This window comes from Microtus pennsylvanicus, chromosome 5 (genome assembly GCF_037038515.1).
Source record: "Microtus pennsylvanicus isolate mMicPen1 chromosome 5, mMicPen1.hap1, whole genome shotgun sequence".
In the NCBI taxonomy this organism is placed as follows: domain Eukaryota; kingdom Metazoa; phylum Chordata; class Mammalia; order Rodentia; family Cricetidae; genus Microtus; species Microtus pennsylvanicus.
Window position 1 is genome coordinate 82,607,269 of NC_134583.1, and position 14,918 is coordinate 82,622,186.

The window sequence follows — 14,918 nt, forward strand, 5'->3', positions numbered from 1 at the left end:
TGAGCTAGCTACAAGGGAGCAGGTAAAGCTATGTCTAGGGACAGGAGGGTCTATACTTTGAAGAAAGGGACCTGTCCTCATAAGGCTGCTGCTAGTGGGAGTTACCCGGTTTCAGCATTCTGAGAAAGGCCAACCATGTTCTTGGCACCAGCATCTCCCAGGGGCCTGAAAGCATGTGTACCCAAACAGCCTGATGCACTGTGGAAATAGGAGCAGAGGTCCTACTCAGCTAGGGAGGCACTGTCCCTTGGGCCTGTTACTGGAAAAAAATAAATTGTAGGGAGGATCTTAAATCTTATGACCACCATGGTAGTAAGCCCTAGGCTTGCTGGCTCTGAGGACTTGTTCCTGTACTGTATCATGCCTCTAAACTGCATATCCATATTTCCACCTTGAGAGCATTTGATCTCAAATTCACTATGTGGCCCAGGCAGTATGGGACAGATTTGCCTTGAGTGAAGGATCTTTAAAAGTGAGCCAGGTGGTGGTAGTGGTGCATGCCTTTAATCCCAGTGGAGTTCAAGTTGAGGCTGGCCAGGGTGGTTACACAGAGAAACCCTGTCTCAAAAATTCTGGGCCAGGGGTAGTATAGTGGCAGAGTACTTGCCTAACACCTAGGACCCCCTGGGTTTAAACCCCAGAATTAAAGGCGTTCCCCCACCACCGCCCTGCTAAAAGCACTGTTCTAACAACCCGAGTTCTGTTCCCAGTATCCACACTGGGTGGTCTGGTCAGTCACAACTGTAGTTCAAAGGGATCTGATTTCTCCAGACTCTGGACACCTGAACTCAGGTGCACATACCCCTTCTACATAGGCATAATTGAAAAGTAAATCATAAGCTGTGTGTCGAGGTGCACTTGAGAGGTAGAAATGAGTATATCTGAGTTCCAAGAAAGCCAGGACAGCCAGGGCTGCAAACACTCAAAAACAAAATAAGGTGTTGGCAATATGGCTCAGTGGTTAGGAGCACTGGCTACTTTCCCGGAAGACCAGGGTTCAGTTCCCAGCACCCACATGACAGCTCATAACTGTCTTTTACTCGAATTCCAGGGGATCTCATACCTTCACACCAATGTATCTATCTTAAAAAAAAAAAATTCAGGTGGTGGCAGCACACGCCTCAAATCCTAGCACTCAGGAAGCAGAGGCAGGCGGATCTCTGTGAGTTCAAGGCAGCCTGGTCTACAAGAGCTAGAGCTGTTATACAGAGAAACCCTGTCTCAAAAAAAAAAAAAAAAAAACAACCCAAAAGTTCTATTACATCTTCCCTGGACTCTGTTTATCTGATTGTTTGCCAGAGCTCTACTCAGTAATCCCAGGATACCTCACTCACTTTGACTCCACAGTGTGCTGGGGCACTGTTGACCTCACCTTGTTAGCCTGTTCCTATGCCCATGCCTGCGCTGAATTGTGCTGAGTGTGAAATGGCTCCATCACAACCAGGATGAACAGAGAAAGGTCTCCTGTGCCCTTGCAGCCACACAGCTCTCCATCCCAGATGCTGGGATCCCTTCTCTGCCTTCACTTCTTTCCCTCCATCTACCACCGTGTCTCCTGGCTTCATGCCCTGGAGACCACCAGAGGGATTTTTAAAGCCAGCCCTGGCACCCATTCACCCAGCCCTCACTCTGCTGGTGCACATTTCCTTCTCTTGATGGCTGACATCCAGGGGTTTTCAACATTATTGACCAGACCACCTGCCAAAGAACTGTACTCCCTTTTCTGGGAAAACCTCACAAACAAAGTGACTAATAAACTCAACTGCCTCAATCCCATTCTTCGTGACATGTGTAGGATCCCTTTGAGTGTTTACTCCCTACACACTTCCTTCTCCAGCTGCAAGCCTGTATGGTATACCTTTTAAAGGCTCTAATCCCAGCACTTGAGAGGTGGAGGCAGGTGCAAGACTTCAAGGACTGAAGTCCATAGATAAGGAAAAAAGTGTATTAGCACTCCTTTAGCTTATATCTAAAATCAGTTTATTTCTAGATTAAACAGCTTCAAAATCCCTCCAAGTTGCACACATGGCTACTGCTCAGGCAGGTAGGCACATTACTATGGCTGGTGCTTGGCTCTTGAGTGCCTGCCTCTCATTTGTATGCTTAATAAACTAACTTCATTCCTACTGGTTTTGGAATTCTTTGTGGTTCATGTCAAGGACCTGGGTCACCTGAGTAAGTCACTGTGGCTCAGAGATCTTCTGGTTGAGTTGTTGGTAACTCATTTGTACTACTGCTGTTGTGACAAGCCTAAAGTTGAGTTTCTGGGAGTGAGAATTTCTGGGCACAAAGACACTGTCACCCATCGCCCCAACCTGGGCCTGCTCCTTTTTGTAGGGCTGTTCCTGGGTCTAAGCTAGCCTAGCCTGTCCCACAGCTGAGGGAACAATGCGGGGAAAAAGGGCGGGAGGATGACAATATCCAGGAGTTCACCGCCTCCTGGGACAACTAGTTAGGGTGAGGCCTTAGTCTGAGACCAGGTAGACCTCATAAATTAGGAGCCAGGATCATCAGATAGCTATAGGCCCAGGAGCCAGGGTATCGAAGGGACCCCTTTAGGGTGAGCGGGACTTGTCTGTGGCAGCGTTTGTTTGCTGGGCCAGCGCCAGTCTGCTGTTGGGTCCATAGGTTTTGGGAGCTGAAGCCTGAATGGCTCAGGTTTTCGGGTCCAAGGGGGTTCTGTCTCTGCGTTTTCACCCAGGTCCCAGGACTTTTGTGTCTGCTTGGGTGTCCCTGGAGAAGGGGGAGGCTCCTGTTCACAAACCAGAGCTCTTCTTAGCCCCAGTACCCAGGTCTGTATGGAACTCTCACCTCTCTACTTACTCAGGCCATACGAAGGCCAGCGGCTGCCCACGCTGTGGGGTCGAAGGAAGGAGGCCAAGGAGTTAGGAGGCCCTCCGGATCACTCAGCCGGCTTGGCCCAGCAGGTGTCGTGGAGAGGCGGGGCCTCGGGGGCGCGGCCGTTCCCGGCGCGATCCAGTTGGGTCGCGCGCCCAGGTCCGGCCCCCTGCCGACCGGGCTCCGCCCTCGTCCCCGCACTAAAACACCTCCTCCTCTGCCTGCCGGCACAGCGTCTCCGCCTCCGCCGGCGGGGACCCCAAGCTACCGCGACTGCGGGACCCACAGCCCGCTGGACACTGAGCCACGATGTTCCCGAGGGAGACCAAGTGGAATATCTCGTTCGCTGGCTGCGGCTTCCTCGGCGTCTACCACATTGGCGTGGCCTCCTGCCTCCGAGAGCACGCGCCCTTCCTGGTGGCCAACGCCACGCACATCTACGGAGCCTCGGCAGGGGCGCTCACCGCCACGGCGCTGGTCACTGGGGCCTGCCTGGGTGAGCCGAGTTGCGCGGAAGTTGAGCAGGGTGTGGTGGGTACCGCGCGGGCCCGGGTGGATGCTCTAGCGTCCCACGCCCAACCCGCGTAGGGAAGCTGATCCAGCAGCTAGCACAGTAGGCGCGGTGGAGGGGGCGTCTCTGCTCGTATCCCGGAACTACTACTGAAGGTCCAGTTCTGAGTCCTGGTCGGGGCGGGTTCTGTTTTGTTTTGTTCAGAGTGTCTAGGGTTTGGGGTGGGGGCATGGCTCTATCCTGGCTGGTGGCATTACCTCTGGTGCCCGCGAAACCCACCTCTAGGGGCACAAAAGTTGGTGACAGGCAGGTGCTGCCAGACTGTGTTATTGGAAAGAGAAAGTAAATAGTGGGCGGGACCGGGAGAGAGAGAGAGAGAGAGAGAGAGAGAGAGAGAGAGAGAGAGAGAGAGAGAGAGAGAGAGAGAGAGAGAGAGGAGCATACTTTACCCGAACAGGCTGCCAGCGGTCACTGCGTCCTGAGCTTCTGCTGCTGCAAAGTGCTGTGCTTCTGGGGCCTAGTACAAGGGTTCCTGGAATGGGCATCTGGACACTGTGGTATAGTCCCTAAAGGGACCCCTAAAGGCAAAGTCCAGCTGGAGTCAGGGCTGGGCATAAGTGCTTCCGCTGTCCATGGTGTATTGACAGCCTGACTCCCCAGCTGTGTCCAGCTGACCCACTTGGGGGGGGTGGCCATACTTCTGTGCTCTGACCTGTTTCAAGAGTACAGAAATGGAAAGGGGGGGGCTGGGTCTCCAGCTACTGCCATGGTACTTCCGGCTACCACGTGGGTTGTTGTTTACAGCACACAACGTTCTTCCTCCTTAAGAGTCCTGGGAACTGCTGCCCATCCCCCCATCCCATAGGTCAGCCAAGGTGACCAGGGAGTCCAGCTCAGCTGGGGCCTCTCTAGGGTTCTCTGCTGTCTCTCTCCCATCACCTTTGCCCTAAGGAGGGAAAAGGAGAAGTTCCTGGTACCTTGGGGGTTCACCCTGTGATCTTGCCCACTGGCTCTCATGGAGGCCTTCAGAAGAGTGGGTATAGTGGCCAGTTGGTCTCAGACATACACCAAGACTCCACCTGAGTTGGAAATGAATTAGGGATACCAGTCTCACAGAACTACTTACTATCAGTACGTCTCACGGGTGATCCTGAGCAGTAGAACCTTGACACTGGCAGGTGACAGCTGTGAGCCCTTGGTCTGTGTATATTCCGTGCCTGCTGTGAGGGAGTCTTAGGGGAGGCCATAGATGGCCAGGGAAAAACACTATACTCTCCTCTCCCTGGTGACTCTACTTCCGGGTGGGCCAGCACCCATGGGCTCCTAAGAGTGTTAGAGTGCTTGCTATTGGCTGAAGTGAGACCATCGTATCCTCCCAAGAGGTAGGATCCCCATTTTAGCTTGATATTCTCGAGGTTGTGCCTCCTGGGCTGAACTGGGCTTTGTGGAACTGCCCACCCACCCGTATCTGGTCAAGTAGGTGAAGGTTGAAGCAGGTCAGAGTTGACCCTATCTCCCCCACTCTCTGAGCCACGTGCCATACCATGTTAGGCACAGTGACTCATGGGGACAGACAGTTGGGAAATACCAGGCATAGGGCAGGTTCCAATCCCAGCTTGCCATCCCCAGGGTGGTGGCCTGCCTCTTTCCACTTAGGTGGCAAAGTCCCAACTGTGAGCCAGTCCCCAGTGTGGACATGGGCGTCTTAAGGATCAACAGATTGTCACACATCTGAGTACCTCCTGGGTGTGGAGTCCTGGGGGAAGCATGATCACTAAACTGGGAGAGTTATCACTAATCCTGGTCCTGCTGTCCCAGGTGAAGCAGGTGCCAACATTATTGAGGTGTCCAAGGAGGCCCGGAAGCGGTTTCTGGGCCCTTTGCACCCTTCCTTCAACCTGGTGAAGACCATCCGTGGCTGTCTACTGAAGACCCTGCCTGCTGATTGCCATGAACGTGCCAGTGGACGCCTGGGCATCTCCCTGACTCGGGTTTCAGATGGAGAGAATGTCATCATATCCCACTTTAGCTCCAAAGATGAGCTCATCCAGGTAGGCCCTGAAGAAATGGTGCTGGGGAGTATGGGATTAACTCAAGGCCGGTGCTACTACTGCCCTGGATCTTGTCCTTCAGGCCAATGTCTGCAGCACTTTTATCCCGGTATACTGTGGCCTCATCCCTCCTACCCTCCAAGGAGTGGTAAGTATGTATCCCTGCTTAGCCCTGCTCTGGAATGACAAGCATCATCTACTGTCTAGGCCGTAGGATAAAGGGGTGGAGGAGAAAGGCCAGCAGGGCACCTCGCTCCTCTCCAGTCCCTCACTGCCTGTTGCCTCACTTCCCATGACTCAAGATGCAGGGCAGCCCTGGGGAGATGCACACTTCCTGTGGCTGGTGCCCATCCCAGTTCCATCTGTTTGCCCATTTGCTGAGTCCCCAGGGGCCAATGCCTAGTGGGCAAAAGGCTCAAATGGAATAGGTACCAGATAGAGCTTCCAGAACACCCAGCGGGCCCCTAACCATGTGGCTATGAATGTGTGTTCTTGCAAAGCGCTATGTGGACGGCGGCATTTCGGACAACTTGCCACTCTATGAGCTGAAGAACACCATTACAGTGTCCCCGTTCTCAGGAGAGAGTGACATCTGCCCACAGGACAGCTCGACCAATATCCATGAGCTTCGCGTCACCAACACCAGCATCCAGTTCAACCTGCGCAATCTCTACCGCCTCTCAAAGGCTCTCTTCCCACCCGAGCCCATGGTGAGCCAGCACAGCTAGTCCTGACTGCGCTGGGGAGAGAGCTGCTGGCGACTTCTCAGCGCTGGGACAGCTCTGGGACTCGTGTATGCTTTTCTAAGCCAGGCCAGGTTGTCCGCGGAAGCAGCTGTTTCAGGGACTTACCTGTTACAGCAGGACGTAACTGCGCCGGTCTGGACTGATGTATCCATTCCTCTCACAGGTTCTCCGGGAGATGTGCAAGCAGGGCTACAGAGACGGACTTCGATTCCTTAGGAGGAATGGTGTGTGGGCAGCTCTGGGTTGGGAGAAGCTGGCTCTGCAATGCCCCCTGCTGACCATAAACACTGATGGCATCTGTCACCCCATCCCCAACCCAGGCCTATTGAACCAGCCCAACCCCTTGCTGGCGCTGCCCCCGGTTGTCCCCCAGGAAAAGGATGCAGAGGAAGCTGCTGTGTCTGAGGAGAGAACTAGGGAGGAGGACAAATTGCAGCACCATGGACAGGATCGAATTCTAGAGCACCTGCCTGCCAGACTCAATGAGGGTGTGCCATGGGGAGGGAGGTCGGGGGGAAGGAACAGGGTCCTTTTGGAGAAGATTGGCCAGGAGGTCTGGGAGGCTTCCACTGCCCTAACTGGCTACCGCCTTCCTACTTGCAGCCCTTCTGGAGGCCTGTGTGGAGCCTAAGGACCTGATGACCACCCTCTCCAACATGCTGCCAGTGCGCCTGGCCACTGCCATGATGGTGCCCTATACTCTGCCACTGGAGAGTGCAGTGTCCTTCACCATCCGGTGAGGGTGGGAAGGGGAGTCTGGGGAGAACACATCAATATATCATACATCGGAGATGGAAGTCTAGATCACCCCTGAGCCATAAGCTGCTTGGGAGATGTGGGGAGGGTAGATGTCAGTATCTCGCGGGTGACCATTAGAGCCTAAACTGCCGTTTCTGAGGTCATACTTGGTGCTCCTTTGCTAGCTTGTTGGAGTGGCTGCCCGATGTTCCTGAGGATATCCGGTGGATGAAAGAGCAGACAGGCAGCATCTGCCAGTACCTGGTGATGAGGGCCAAGAGGAAACTGGGTGACCACCTACCTTCCAGGTGAGCTGCCACGGCTGCCTATCCACCCGGAGCCTGAGGCCTGGGCCCTCGGACCCTCACTAAAGTCTTCCTTTCCTCCATGCCTCCCCCCCTTGTAGGCTGTCTGAGCAGGTGGAGCTGCGTCGAGCCCAGTCTCTGCCCTCTGTGCCACTGTCTTGCGCCACCTACAGCGAGTCATTGCCCAACTGGGTACGAAACAACCTCTCACTGGGGGACGCGCTGGCCAAGTGGGAGGAATGCCAGCGTCAGCTGCTGCTGGGTCTCTTTTGCACCAATGTGGCCTTCCCTCCGGATGCCTTGCGAATGCGCACACCGGCCAGCCCTGCCTCCACAGACCCAGCCACCCCACAGCATCCACCTGGCCTCCCACCTTGCTGAGAACCATCATTCCCAGTTTCCTCTGCTACCAGCCAAGCTCCGAGTCGCCCTGCCCCACTTTGAGGAGCTCTGGGGTAGACCAAGCCCCTGTCCCTTGGCTCTCTCCCTTACATGTTGTGGAATGAGGACATAGGACCCTGCACAGCTGCAAAAGGGGGGGGGGTTGATGGAAAACATTTTACCAGCCACTCACCGTGCTGCTCCCGGCGGGGAGGGCTGAGGTGCATCCTCTCTGGGAGCCCACAGAGCCCTTCCCTCTCACCTGTGCCTTCCTCTCCCCTGCCCACCACCTTCTCAGTGCAGGGTCAGTCTTGAGAACTCCACAGCTGCTGCTGCTGCTCCCCGTTCTTCAAGTTTCCTTGCAGAGTGTGTCAAGAATTATTTATTTTTGCCAAAGTAGATATAATAAAAACCACAGCTCAGCTTCCGCCGTCCTCCCCTCACATGTTACTCTGGCCTCTGACCGAGGTCGGCGGACAGAGCCATCTCTCCGATGACCAGTGTCTCAATAGCTAACTGCTGGGCCTCGCAGAGATGCTTTGAGACCCGGCAGCTGGCGACCCTCTCCTAGGGTCAGCCCTCTGGCAAGGACTCATGGATGCCGCTCTGCTTGCCCAGAGGCCTCCTGACTGTCTCTTGGGCAGTGCGTCAAGTGCCAGCTGATATGTTTAGGACTGAGAACCTCAGTATAATAAAAACTAAAATGTTGGGTTGGAATAACTCAGTGGTCGAGCCCTTGTCCAGCAGGCACCAGGCCGATTCCATCTCAAGCACTAGGGGGAAGATGTTTACAAAAGGTGTCACCCGCACATCCGCTCCACGCGGTGACACAGTGAGGGTGTGGATCAGGGCTGACTTCAGGGCTGGGTCCCTGTGAAGGGTGAAGCTTGTGGACCTGAGGCCTGGGGACCAGGGAAGCTCAGTCCCGGGCCCAGACTGGGCGCCTTGCTCAGAACTTGGTGCTTGGCTCTTCTTTCTCGGTTGTCACACTCCTCATTGCAAGGTGCGTGTGTGCATGTGCCTTTTTTGTCCTGTGACTATACCTGTTTCCTCCCATAACCTTGGGAGTGGTCTGGAGTACCGAGGCAAGGTAGTGAGGTCCTAACTCAAGGGAGCAGCTCACCATGGTTTCCTGAAAGTATCCCCTGCTGGGATGTGTGTGGTGGTGTGCAGTCTCCGAGGAAGGAGAACTGGGAGGGGTGAGTTTAGCTATCAATCTGCGGGACTTGGCTTAGTCCTCCCTGCTCAGCACCCGTTTGGCCCCTCCCAAAAGGTGCACAGAGACTGCGGTTGCAGCCCCTAGCCAACAATAACGGTTGGTCTGGTTATGGGACCTGGGACAGCAGGACTGGGCGAGCCGGCCAGGCAGGTCCCTGGCCTAGGTGCCAGGGGCCGCCCCTCCTCTTGTCTCCAGGTCTTGTCCTATAGGGCCAGCCTGTTGTGGTTCTACTTGAGAAGCACAGGGCCCCCCAGCGCCTCCGCAGCCTGTGACACCCAGGCCAGCCTTTTCAGGTCAGTTTAGGGGCTTGATGGGGGGGGGGCATACCCTTGGAAGTGGATGGATTTCCTCCGAAGTAGAACTTTGGCACCATCTCCTAGAGTTCTCCTAGGCCTAGGAGGACCCTGATCAGGACTGTGCCCCAAAAGGAGCACTGGGGGCAGACTGCTGAGGTGGCCTCACTGTGGCCTCACACTTACTTCATTCACACGGGAGTGCCGCTAACGCTCATGTCGCTAGCATTCAAACTTAGAAGACTCCAAGCTGAAAAAGTATAGAGACGAAAAGTCTAGTCTCCCGAGCCCTAGATACGGCCACTGAAAGTATTTGGTCTATTTCCTGCTCGGCATTTTCCTACACACACTTCTTGGCACCCTAAGTCTGGATATTCCGGGCGGAGTGGGGGCTGGTATCTGCACCTCTGCGGCCTTGATCCTGTCCTGGAAGAGTCCTTGGGGTGGGGGTGAGGAACACGACGTCAACATTGCTGCCCCCTGTGGCTCTCCGGGGAGAGTTAGCCACCCTGAGTCGGGCCATCAAGATAGGAGAGGCGGGACAAAGCAAAAGCAGCGCTCCGGTGGATTCACCCGGACGTACTATCACGGGGTCTCCCCGCCTGTAAGGCCGCAAGGCCGCTGTGGGTCCGGGCCCCTCGCAGGCTGTCGGGGTCCGGGCAGAGGCGGGGCGCGCCGTGCGTTGCGTTTCCGGGAGGAGCGGCCAGTCTGCGACAGGTGCGGCGGTGCGGCTCGCAGGTAGGTATTGGTTCGCAGGTCCCGCGGCTGGGGTCCCAGCACCGCAACTGCCGGGCTTCCCTAACCCCAACCCTGGGATCCCGGCCCCGGTGGTCGCACCTTCGGGCTGTTGTGTGGAGTGGCGACCGCACGCGTCTCTCTGGGACGGCTGTGTTCCCGAGGTACACCACAGCTAGCCTAGACGTATGTGGATGAGGTTTGCCTGTGGGCCCACCCGCTGCCTTTCCTCTGGACTCCCCGGAGCATGGCTGCAGCTCAGCTTCCGGCTGGGATGGACCTCCGGTCCTGTGAAGCCCTGGAGCCGTTGCTGACCGTGTCTGGTTGAAGAGAGAGTAGCCGTCAAAGGGCAATGATTCCAGGTTGTCCTTTCCTGCTGCTTCCTCGTGTTTGCTAATTGGATTATCATCCCTCTCCTCCTGGAATATGGGTTAGGGGGACTGAGAAGTGAGATAACCGGTCTGAGTTGGTGTCACTGGGCTGTAGCTTTGGGAAACCTGAGGTTAGGGCACTGTGGGACACACAGGTGGTCCTGCTTAGAGGTGGGATGTTCATTCCAGGAGGTGAGAGGGAGGCCCCCAGGGGAAGAGAAAAGGATCTGAGGCTGTCTTAAACCAAGATGTGGGGGTGTTTCTTACAAAAGCCGTCCAGTGCCTGGGGCTGGGACCTTGCACCTGCACCCTTAAGGCCTCATTGGCAGGTGGGAGTGGCTGATGGAGTTTACTCTCTGCTTGCCAGCTGTCAGAAGGCCAGGGTATCACAGGCTCCGGCCTGAGGCTAAGGACTTGGTCAGGAGTGATTCAGCCCTCTTCCTTAGGTAGCCCCAGCTTGGGCTCTCCCAAGGCCAGGATCACCGTCTGGCCCTCTGTCACTGCAAAATCTCTCTCCTGGCTGCCAAGAGCTGGCCACCTGTTTCTACAACTCCACCCTCTCACTTTTCTCCTCTTCCTCCTTTTTTGATTCTTAGAGACAAGGCTTCTTTGTGTAACAGTCCTGGCTGTCCTGAAATTCACTTGGTAGATCAGGCTGGCCTCGAGCTCACAGAGATCTGTCTTCGTCTGCCTCCTGAGTGCTGGGGCTACAGGCTTATGCCATTATGCATGGTTTCTCATCCCCCTCTCTCTTTCTTCTTTCTTTCTTTCTTTTTTCTTTTCTTTTCTTTTTTTTTTTTTGAGATAGGATCACACTACATAGCTTTGGCCGTCTTGGAACTGCTGTATAGAGCAACCTGGCTGTGAACTCTATCTAACTTTGCCTCCAAAGTGCTGGGATTAAGAGTGTGTGCTGGCCGGGCAATGGCGCACGCCTTTAATCCCAGCACTCGGGAGGCAGAGGTAGGCGGATCTCTGTGAGTTCGAGACCAGCTTGGTCTACAGAGCTAGTTCCAGGACAGGCTCCAAAGCCACAGAGAAACCCTGTCTCGAAAAACCAAAAAAAAAAAAAAAAAAAAAAAAAAAAAGAGTGTGTGCTGCCCAGCGGTGGTGGCACGCAATTTTAATCCCGGCACTTGGGAGGCAGAGGTAGGTGGATCTCTCTGAGTTCAAGTTCAGCCTGGTCTACAGAGTGAGTTCCTGGACAGGCTCCAAAGCTACACAGAGACACCCTGTCTCAGAAAATAAAATAAAATAATAAAATAAAAGTGTATGCCACCTCAGGACAGCCAGGACCATCACACAGACAAGCCCTGTCTCCTAAACCAAAAACAAACAAACAAAGTATATGCCACCATAGCAGATCACCCTCACTTTCTCAAACCAGCTCTGTCCTGGGAGCCTTTCCCCCAAATCTCGTCTTCCTGAGATGGCTGGTCCTGGGCAGCAACTCTGGTACCAAGTCTGTCTGCTTCAGCCCATCCCAGTGACACAGAGCACGCCGTCACAACGCTTTGCCTTCTGTTCATTTTCCTACCTGGAGCAGGCAGGTCCCAAGCCCTCGCTCTGTCTGTACCCTCTGCCACACCTTCATCCCCCCTCCCATGTCTTCTAACTTTCCCTTGGCTTCACAGCACCCACTAGAGCCAAGATTTGCTCCTATGGCCAGCCCTGGGCAGCCTGCGCCTGGGGAGGGCCAGCAGGAAGAGGAGACAGAGGGAGTCTCAGCAGGGCATTGTGTGGAAGTGCTGCGGCAGGCCCAGGAGCTCTTTCTGCTGTGTGACAAGGATGCTAAGGGCTTCATCACTAGGCGGGACTTACAGGTGAGCTACAGCTCCCAGAGGCTGCCAGGCCCAAGGCCGACCTTGGCTGCTCACCTTGGTCTTTCTTGCCTGGCTAGGGCCTACAGAGTGATCTGCCCCTTACGCCTGAGCAGTTGGAGGCTGTGTTTGAAAGTCTGGACCAGGCCCACACTGGCTTCCTCACAGCCCGGGAGTTCTGCCTAGGCCTGGGTGAGCAGGTCCCAGCCACCTGGAGACCTTACTGAGGCCCCTGTGAGACTCTACCCAGCCTGTGTCTTTCACAACTCCCCAAGCATTCCTGTCTACAGTCACCTTGTGAGCTGCAACAACCCCTCCCCCCACCTACTCTGCTGCGCATTATGGTCTGCCCTCCCCCAATCTCTTCTCTGCCAACCCAGGTGGGGCGGGGGAGCTGGCTGTCATTTCCCATTCCCAGGCCAATAGAACCAGAACAAGGAAGAAAAACAGGAAACTGGGCCTTGAGAGAGGGCAGGATGTGTTGTGTGTGACGGGGGAGTTGGGGAGGTCCTGGGTGTTAACCCACAGTCCTGGTCATCTTTCCCCCCATGTCTGCAGGGAAGTTTGTGGGGGTGGAGTGGGCCCAAAGTGGGTCCTTGAGGACGCCTGAGGAAACCTTTGAGTCAAGCACAGGGGGCTCTCTGGAAGAGGACGACGATGTTGAGACATTCTGCACTTCTTTAGAGAAGCTGGGAGTGGCCCGGGTTCTGGGCGAGTGAGTTGATGATGGGCCCACTCCCTTTTCTCGCTTGTTCCTTCTCAGCATGTTCTGTCCACCTTGCCTGCCTCTCTGTTGCCACGGAACCCCTAGGCCGGGCTAGTTTATCTTTTGTTAGTCTGGGAGAGTGGCCTGGCGTGATTTTCCTCAGGATTTGCATTTCAGGAGGCTATAGCCCTGCAGGGCAGGGCGCCACCAGACACCTAGTAACCCACTGGCATAGCTCTCGGTACACAAGCCACCTTGCGGACTAGGCAGGCATGAGGGCACACTCCATAGGTATGAGCCATGCGCGGCCGAAGTGCTGCCAGTTCTGGGCCACTGGGTTCTCCAGGGGGTTCACCGTCCGCAAAGGGGACACTCTCCCCCTGCACCTGCCAGCTCCAGTCTCCGTTCACGCCCTTTAGGCAATGGGCGGTGAGGACACTCTGGGTCGGGCTGCAGCGCGAGCGACCGGAGCTCCTGGGCTCCCTGGAGGAAGTTCTGATGCGCGCGTCGGCCTGCCTGGAGGCGGCGGCCCGGGAGCGCGACGGTTTGGAGCAGGCGCTGCGGCGGTGAGGGCTGGACTGGCGAGGTTTGGGGGGGGGTGTCTCACGAGGGGACAGAGACGAAGCTGGCAAATGATCTGAGCATGCCTGTGATATCCCGGTTCCTCGAAGGCGGGAGAGTGAGCACGAGAGAGAGGTGCGCGGACTCTACGAAGAGCTGGAGCAGCAGCTGGGGGAGCAGCGACACCGCGGCCAGAGCCAGGTGGGCCCGCGTATGCCACGCCCAGCCTCGCTGGCTTCTCTGGCTCCGCCTTCCCCGAACTGGTCCCTCCTCGAAGGACTCACCTCCCGGGAGTCCAAGCTGCCCCAAGTCCGGGGAACTCTGCCTCCGCAAGTACCCCTTCCCGCGCTCTCCACCCCTTCGCTCCCCACCCTTGTCTCTCTGCCTGCCTCCTCTGAGCCGGGTGCAGAGGCTCTAGTGCGGCTGTACATCCCAGAAACTAGCCCGGGAGGAACAGAGGGGCCACCTGGAATTGGAGCTGCAGACCCGTGAGCAGGAGCTGGAGCGCGCAGGCCTGCGACAGCGGGAGGTACGCCCTAGTCAGTTCACGCCTGCATCCTCGCACAGACTCAACTTCTTTGGGGGTTCCTTGTGCCTCCGGGTCCTCGGCTAAGGAGCCTCAGGGGCAAAGGGTCAGTTTGGAATTGTGGGTGGGGGGAGCGTGGATCTCCAGCAGCCTTCCACCATTCCCCAGCTGGAACAGCAGCTTCAGGCTCGGACTGCGGAACAGCTAGAGGCACAGGCCCAGCACACCCAGCTGCGTAGGGCCTATGAGGCCGTGCGGGCACAGCTGGATCAGGCGCAAGAGCAGCTCAGCCGACTGGAGGGCGAAGCGCAGGGTCGTCAGGAGCAAACCCAAAGGTGCCATGAGGTGCCTGTGGTGAGGGTAGAGGGTCCCTTCCCCCACCTCGCATCTGGATCACCACCTTCTACCCACAGAGATGTGGTTGCTGTCTCCAGGAACATGCAGAAGGAGAAACTCAGCCTCCTAAGGCAGCTGGAGCTGCTGAGGTGGGTCAGGCCTACCTAGGCTGTGTGGAGAAGTGGCTTCAAGTTCTCAGATATTCTTGCCTCCTACCCATCTTGCTGGAAGTCTTTATGTCTGCCCTATAGCCTCTGGACTCAGGGGGACCAAACCCACGTTCCCCACCCGCTGCCTCCTTTAGGTCTTAACCCCCTCAGTCTCAAACTCTTCTTCTCTAGGGAGCTAAACCTGCGGCTTCGGGATGAGAGAGATGCCTGTGAGACTAAGCTGCTGGGCAGCAGTCACAGGAAGGCTCTAGCTATTGCCCACAAGCCTGGGCCCACCTACTGCTGCTGCTGCTGTGGCTGGGCTCGGCCCCCCAGAAGAGGTTCTGGCCATCTTCCTAGTGCACGATGACCAGCCCCAAATGACTCACTGGGACTTTCTTATGACCAGCCGGTTATGTGTAGTGGTTGTCTGCTAAGTATGTGGCTGGAAGGCATCACCTGCCTGAAGGAGCTAACCTCTGAGTGGTCAAGGCCTTCCGTCTCCATCCTGTCTTCATCTCTGTTTAGCGGACCAATAAAGGCCACTGACCACTGTGCGCTTTTTGCCTTTTGTGTGTCTGGAAAGCACAGCACATTTGTGGTTCATGCTTGGCGTCCGTTGCACAAGGGAG

General features: G+C 56.0%; 2 protein-coding genes across 10 annotated transcripts; both read left to right on the plus strand.

The window, feature by feature from the left end:
- The first annotated feature begins 3,055 nt into the window (after nucleotides 1–3,055).
- Pnpla2 (patatin like domain 2, triacylglycerol lipase) lies at nucleotides 3,056–7,997 on the plus strand. Its single transcript, XM_075972786.1, has 9 exons — nucleotides 3,056–3,334; nucleotides 5,168–5,400; nucleotides 5,483–5,548; nucleotides 5,901–6,110; nucleotides 6,310–6,370; nucleotides 6,467–6,634; nucleotides 6,750–6,882; nucleotides 7,070–7,192; nucleotides 7,291–7,997. The coding sequence occupies exons 1-9, from the start codon at nucleotides 3,148–3,150 to the stop codon at nucleotides 7,568–7,570; spliced, it is 1,461 nt and encodes a 486-aa protein (XP_075828901.1). The 5' UTR covers nucleotides 3,056–3,147; the 3' UTR covers nucleotides 7,571–7,997.
- A 459-nt stretch (nucleotides 7,998–8,456) lies between these two features.
- Cracr2b (calcium release activated channel regulator 2B) lies at nucleotides 8,457–14,843 on the plus strand. 9 transcript variants are annotated; one of them, XM_075972785.1, is made up of 11 exons: nucleotides 8,468–8,573; nucleotides 8,985–9,082; nucleotides 9,727–9,820; nucleotides 11,823–12,011; nucleotides 12,089–12,200; nucleotides 12,567–12,723; nucleotides 13,134–13,280; nucleotides 13,386–13,476; nucleotides 13,712–13,804; nucleotides 13,970–14,286; nucleotides 14,479–14,843. In XM_075972785.1, exons 4-11 carry the CDS (start codon nucleotides 11,850–11,852, stop codon nucleotides 14,654–14,656), a joined length of 1,257 nt encoding a protein of 418 aa, XP_075828900.1. In that variant the 5' UTR covers nucleotides 8,468–8,573; nucleotides 8,985–9,082; nucleotides 9,727–9,820; nucleotides 11,823–11,849; the 3' UTR covers nucleotides 14,657–14,843. The 9 variants fall into 9 exon arrangements, 8 of the variants coding, with proteins under 8 accessions (XP_075828897.1, XP_075828894.1, XP_075828900.1 ...); XM_075972778.1 differs by lacking the exon at nucleotides 8,468–8,573 and having other exon boundaries at nucleotides 8,891–9,082; nucleotides 13,970–14,136; nucleotides 14,215–14,286; XM_075972779.1 differs by lacking the exon at nucleotides 9,727–9,820 and having other exon boundaries at nucleotides 8,462–8,573.
- The last annotated feature ends 75 nt before the right edge of the window (nucleotides 14,844–14,918 follow it).